Genomic DNA, 6,915 nt, shown 5'->3' on the forward strand with positions numbered 1-6,915 from the left:
GCGAACTGCAGCTCTGTTTCACGTACCAGTATTATACAGTCATTACAGTGTACTCCCTGACTAGCAGACAGCCTCGCCTGCTCATCCTGCCGACCGTTCCAGCCCCGATACAATGCCCCGCCGTCCAGCTTGCATGTGCACGCCAGCACCGTCTCTGCTGCTTCAGTGCTCCAGCTCTCATTGTACATGATGGAAGACGCGTATTTCAGAGGTAGCCATAGATGTATGCAGTACGCCTGTACGCCCGGTCGCCAGTAATCTCATCCTCCCTGCTCCCCGCTTCTCCGGCGTGATGATGCCCGCCCAGCCTCCTTGTCTTCGATGTACACATTGTTTGCACAGATCGATGCCAGCTCGTGCCAGCCACCGCGAGTTCAGCACTGTTCTTCGTTCCAATGACTGCAGTCGAGGAAAGGTTCCGACAGTATTAGTAGCAAGTCAGTAACAGATGCAGTAGCAAACAATAGCCATGTAGAAATGCTTCAGGCTGACTTACCATTACTTCCTGGCTTGCTCTTGCAAGCACGAGCATGTACATCATGTTTTTAAGATTAAGAGATCAATTTGGTGTTCCAGTACAAGCACGAGCATGTACTAAATCTGAACTTTAAAACATGTTTGCAACACGGAATTTTTTTCCCCTGATTCCTAAGGGAATTTCTGCGATCCAAGCATAGAGATTACAACTCTTCTAAGAAACTTTGCAGAGCGTAACCTTTTGCTCTCACAGTTGTAGACCAGAAAGGTAACAAACACAAATCAATGAAAAAAAAACAGATGAAGATAGACAATCATACTGGTCAACAGATGAATGCAAGTTGAAGCATGTAGATTACAACTGAGGGTACATGGATTCACAATATAGGACTCTCTAGTTAGAACAGTTATGCAAACACACGAATATATCAAAGCCGCTAGTCTGGACGCAAAAGTATACCAAAAGTTGTCGATCACTTAACAACTGCATTAGCCATAAACCCACAAGAATCAGCAAGGTAAGGTAAAAAAATGGAATTCATTTCGAAATGATAAAAACGGTTGAATTCAGAACTTCACAAGTATCAAGCTTTTGGTTGGAAGGTACCTTCTGCAACAGAGTTTCAATTTCCAGCTGTCAAGCTTCAAACATGTAAGGTGCATTTGGTTAGAAGGATATCCTACATGATAGATAACTATTCAGTTTTTTGAAGTGTTTAGTTAGACGGCAAGCTAGATAGAACGATCATTTTGAGTGAATGTTTTTTTAAATGTTGAATGAGCTTATGATCTATTTATATTCTGAATGAGTTTTATCCCTGATGATATGACATATTCTGATTAATTAAGTAAATGGACTTTTTTTAATACATTTTAAATAATATTATCTCTTAAACCGTTTATCTGATTTATAGTCTGATTATACCACTGTATTCATTATAATTAAATCAATAAAATAAGATCTTGCATGAATATATTTTAATGAAAAACTAAATATATGATAAGCGGGTCCTATAAAATTTTAACTAACCATATCAAAATTATATCCATTCAACCAAACAAGAAATTAAATCGTTCTATCCGTACTACTAAACAAAAATTGGATCAGCTCATCCAACCTTATCCTCCAACTAAATACACCCTTACAAGCGGAAACAAGAGTGAAGACAATAATTCTGGAAGAGAAGTAAAGACATTAATTCATTAAGGGTGTGTTTGGTGGGTGGAATGAGATTGAATGGGAGATGACCATGTATATTTTTGAGACGTTTGGTTGGAGGACAGGTGAATATGATCATCTGATTTTTATGAGTATTTTTTAAATATGTTGGATTACACAATCCATTCATTTTAGCCAGATGATGCCATCCACCTTAACTAATCATGATTATTAGTAAAAATAATTAATGATAATTAGCATGTTGTACTGCTAATTAGTATTTATTACTATAAAATTATGGTTGTTAAGTATTAGTGTGTTTATTAGTGCACTATTAGTGTGTCGATTAGAGTACGATTAGCGATCATTAGTATATTTTATTGTTAATTAATAATTACTACAATAAGATTAGCATTGATAAATATTAGTACATGTTGAATAGTGTATAGTTAACTATTATTATTTAAAATTCAGAGATATAATTTAGTTAATTGCTCTTATACTATCTTAGCCTCATTCAAACAAAACAGGCTCATCCTATCCACCAACCAAAAAAAAAAAACTGATTCATCATATCCACCAACCAAGCTTACAATTTAGATGAATATATTAAAAAAAAAGGGGAATAGGTATATCCCATCCATACTTGCCCTTTAACTTAAACGCAACCTACCAGGACAAAAGACAAAAGGATCAAAAGATCTCCCCGCTAAAACTTTTGCAGGTAGGTAATCTAGAGAAATGGATTAATGTTACAAAAGTGTAAGTCACGACTCAAACATTTACATACTCCTATAAAACCAGCCATTTATATTGATCTATCAATATCGGTATCTAATAGGCCGACAGTGATAAGGTATCATTATCATATCAAAAGTTACGCGAAAAGAATCAACTAATGTGACTTATGAACTCGTAGTGATAAAATGCATCACTGCCGGTTGAAGGCTTAAGTCAGCAGTGATGTTTCACTGTCGGGTGAGGGCGCCGACTGGCAGTAATACCTAAACTATCACTACCGGTTTTAGCCATGAACCGACAGTGATAATATGTATATATCCGCTCGTGTGACGAGCCGATAGTGGTAATGGATGTCAGCGTATCTTAAAAAATTCATAACTTTTTTTATACGAAGTCAGATAGAAAAAACTTTACATGAAAATTATAGTCATCGACAAGACTTACAACTTTGTACTTGAAAATCTTTTAATTTAAGATCATTTAAATACCCAAAAATCTTAACAAAGTTTCAGCCGTGATCGATGACAGCTAATCTTTAAAAAAATAATTTTTTTTCATACGAAGTCGGATAAAGACAAACTTTATATGAAAATTATAGCTCTCAATGAGATCTATAACTTTGTAGTTGATCCTTTTTTTTATTTAACACTATATATATGTACAAATAAATATCTAAAACTGATACAGAGAGCCACATACTTGACCATAAACTTTTGGCTTAGATCTAGTGTAAAACTAGTAGAAATCATTTGAAAAGCTACACACAAGATCAGAAAGTTGAAAACTGCAAATTGAAATATTTTTATCGCGAGTTTGTTAACTCGGATTGATGAAACGTCTGAACAGTATTGATTTTCAGATGTAGCACTATGTCTCAAAAATTATCAAACAAATTGGAGAATGTTAGTTTTCGTCTAAAAACTTCATAGGTCATATCAAGAATCTTTTGAGCCTTTTTTGGGTCAAGAAAGGTCCAGATCTAATGACCTATATTTTTTTTAGGATACGTCTTGTCATTAGCTTCAAAAGTAGAGGTCAAACGTCGAAATCGGACTCCGTATGAAAAGGTCCAGTACGGATTGGACACAAAATTTTTTATACGGAGTCGGATGAAGACAAATTTTTGCTATTAACATTATAAAACTCGATGAGATGTACAACTTTGTAGTTAATATATTTTCATTTAGGATCATTTAGATGTGCAAATAGCCATTCAAACATTCGATGAGAAGATGTCAAAATGATTGATTTTACTATTGTATAAAAAACGAATGAGAAGTGAGATGGTCAGAGAGGTCACACACACGAAGCTTTTGATGGAGGTCGTGAGTTCGAGTCGTGAAACTCATGTGAAAAAATAGCGAATGAGCAGTGATCGATACTCGAGCTTCTAGTCAAGGGCATGCGAGCAATAGTTGATCGGATGCCTCTGGTCGTAAAAAAAATGTTTTTGTTTTACCACAAACATGTTGAATTGGAGACCGATAATTACTACCGGTGAAACCTTCAGCTACAAAACAGGTAATAAAGGAGATTTTGAAGCTGAAAATGTTAAGAGTTTTTTAAGTAATAGCATACAGGACTATCACTGCATGTTATTTAGTAGTCGAGATTTTGAAGCTGGGTATTAAAGGTTTCTACAGTAGTGACATACTCTTGCTGTTCTAGCTTGTTGGCCCCCACAAAAACACATCAGCCTTTTTGAAATCCCTGAGCATTGAAGTGGACCCAATTAGAGTACTTCCGAGGCCAGAAGCAACTTCAAATGGCACCAAGATATATTGACTAAACAACAGAGGGACAATTAAGTGACAGGGAAACAGCGTAGCGCAATTGAATGCGTACCAAAAGGATTATTTTCTGTCATTATTGCATGGGAAGAAAAATCAAACACAATACTAGTAGTAGGTAAACATCTACTACAAAATGAGCAGGTAGGATCCAATTTTCTGCGTCACTATATGAACAATGAATTCACTCTTCCGAAGCCCAATATTACACAAGTCATTACGAAGAGGAGGTAAAAGATGATTTTTTTTAGCAAGAACATAGAGTTTTTTTTTCTTCTAAATGTGATGCTTAGATATTGAACTGAGACAAGCTATTCAGAGGCTCAGAGTATCATTCTATCTAGAACAGACATTAGCATGTTCACATGCCAACGAAGGTAGCAGACAAATCAATATTCGTTTAACTCATGGGCCTTGATGGTCCAATTCACCAATCATCCAGAGTTAAAGGTCTCATTCTTATACCGATAAAGGGTCTTAATGAAGAATGCTTTCGCTTAGCTTTTGCTACAGTAACAATAATGTACTTGCAGATGTGGGATACTACTTCACAATTTCACAGATAAAGATTCAACATGATATTACAGTAATTCATTTCATTCATTGATACAAGTAATCATCATGCACCAATTTTATACTGTTCGATCAAGCTCGCAACTGTTTCCGTAGCACATAAAGTATTTGCCGTATCATAAGAAGGTACTGTGCATATTGAAACCAGCAACGATGTATTTACACTATCCTTTACTCCATCATCTACCTCTACATTACAAAATTTACTCAAGGCGATTTTGATTGCCAAACCAAACAATTCCTTAGATGTCCTAAACACACCCTCAGAGTGAAACTGAAACATCCCCCAAAGCCCTCATGACCAATCAAGCAAGCCACTAACTTTACACCCTTAAACGTAAAAAGATTTGCTACAAAGGAGGGTAATAGTGAAGAGCACAGTGTTGCACCAATGTGGCAACTCACATCCATCACCTTCTGCGCCTCCGGTCGGCGGCGTACTGCGAGAGCGGGACGAGCTCCGAAAGCGGCGTCGCGAGCGGCGTAGCGGTGGGCGTCGGGATGGGCGAGGACCTGCAGACCGGGCACGACGCGCTCCGGCGCAGCCAGGCGTCGAGGCACGCGACGTGGAACCTGTGCCTGCACTCGGGCATCACGCGCAGCATCTCGCCATCCCTATACTCGCTGAGGCAGATGGAGCACATGGCGTCAGCCTCGGTGCCCGCGGCCCTGCTGGAGAACGGGACCTTGGGGTAGGACGCGATGGCGGCTGGGTCGAGCCCCACGGGGGACGATGCCACGGCGGCTGACGAGGAGTAGGCTGCGTCGGGGGACTCTGACCCCTCCGCGACGAAGAGCACCCGCGGGACGGTGATGGAGAGGTGGCCCGAGCTGGAGGCCGAAGTGATGGCCCCCGAGGGGTACCACCCGGCCCAATGGTCCCCGCCACCGCGGCGGCAGCAGAAGTAGGACGCGAGGAGGAGGGAGGCGAGCAGGACGAGGAAGCCGAGCGCGATAGCGATGGAATAACCGAGGCCGAGGTTGGAGAGCGAGGAGAGGAGGGAGGGCGACGACATCGCGGTTCTGCCCGCGGCGGCGGCGGCGGAAGTAGCGAGTCCCTAGTGGCGAGGGAGCCGCGGAATGGCATTGGCGGTGCTCGCGCACGGTGGTGGTGGTCTGGTGGATCGAACTCGATCGAACCGAGGCGCACCCGAGTGGTGGGGCGGAGGGGAGTAAATGTGCGTGGTGGCGTGGTGCTATTTTTTTCCCCTTTCTCGCGTTGTCGCGGAGCTTAGATCTGGCGGGGGTGGGTGCGCGGCTCGAGCGGCTGCATTTATTGCCGGGGAAGAGGGACGGCGAGGAGTAATGGCGGGGGACGGGGTCGGGGATGCTCTCCTCCTGCTGCGCTGCTCGGCTCGGCCCGGCTCAAGCTGCGATGGGTGATGGTAGGAGAACGACTTGTCACTTGTGGAGTGGCCGCGTGGGGTGGGAGGGAAACTTATGTTGGAACTCATTCGTTTGACCTTTTTGCGCACGACTGCTGAGTGGTGACAGCGAGAGCGGGAGTCGATTTTGGAGGATATCATGTCGTCCGATCGACTGATGGAGTTGCATAACTTTTTTTCCCGAAATTTTTATTATAGAAGAAGATAATTAATCTAGTTTATAAAATAAATCAAGTTCGAAAATAGTAAAAACTGGCAGAGACCTTAATTATAGAAACGCCACGACCATCAATAACCAAAAAGTGCACTACCGTACACCCGAACAAATACAAAAGTTGCACAACTTTTATTGATAGGTTTTCCGTAACTACTGTATCTAAAATTAACTCCTCTGAAACAGGTACACGAGTGACTTCCCAGTTTGGAGGCTTGCTGGGGATGCTGCCTCCTCGCTGCTCAAGCTTGTCAGCCATCACCTGTTAGCGTGGCTTCAAAATGCCATATCAACGAGATGGTAGATTTGCCTTTTCATTTCCAACGATTAAGCTTATCCCTTACCTCCAAAGTGAGGTATGGTCCTAATAACACATGTTCTCTGTGCAACGGCGAATTGCTATCGGCGTCAGTAGAGCACAGCGCGAAACTGCATTGGTTCAGATCATGCTTTGGAAACTGGAGACCTGAAGCTTCCTAAAATGCAAAACGGAGAAGGAAAAATCGCCGTTGCCGGGGATCGAACCCGGGTCACCCGCGTGACAGGCGGGAATACTCACCACTATACTACAACGAC

General features: G+C 41.6%; 1 protein-coding gene and 1 non-coding gene across 2 annotated transcripts; both read right to left on the minus strand.

Annotated features, from left to right (window-relative positions):
* Window positions 1–4,828: 4,828 nt before the first annotated feature.
* On the minus strand, window positions 4,829–6,145 carry LOC133910075 (RING-H2 finger protein ATL67-like). Its single transcript, XM_062352596.1, has one exon. It carries the CDS (start codon window positions 5,754–5,756, stop codon window positions 5,151–5,153), a length of 606 nt encoding a protein of 201 aa, XP_062208580.1. The 5' UTR covers window positions 5,757–6,145; the 3' UTR covers window positions 4,829–5,150.
* A 698-nt stretch (window positions 6,146–6,843) lies between these two features.
* On the minus strand, window positions 6,844–6,915 carry TRNAD-GUC (transfer RNA aspartic acid (anticodon GUC)). The gene has a single exon. It is a non-coding gene; the product is annotated as a tRNA-Asp (tRNA).

The sequence above is a fragment of the Phragmites australis genome, chromosome 2, assembly GCF_958298935.1.
Source record: "Phragmites australis chromosome 2, lpPhrAust1.1, whole genome shotgun sequence".
Classification (NCBI taxonomy): Eukaryota; Viridiplantae; Streptophyta; class Magnoliopsida; order Poales; family Poaceae; genus Phragmites; species Phragmites australis.

Excerpts from the sequence above, each read along its gene's own strand:
- LOC133910075 (XM_062352596.1), bottom strand. The coding sequence starts at position 5,756 with ATGTCGTCGCCCTCCCTCCTCTCCTCGCTCTCCAACCTCGGCCTCGGT.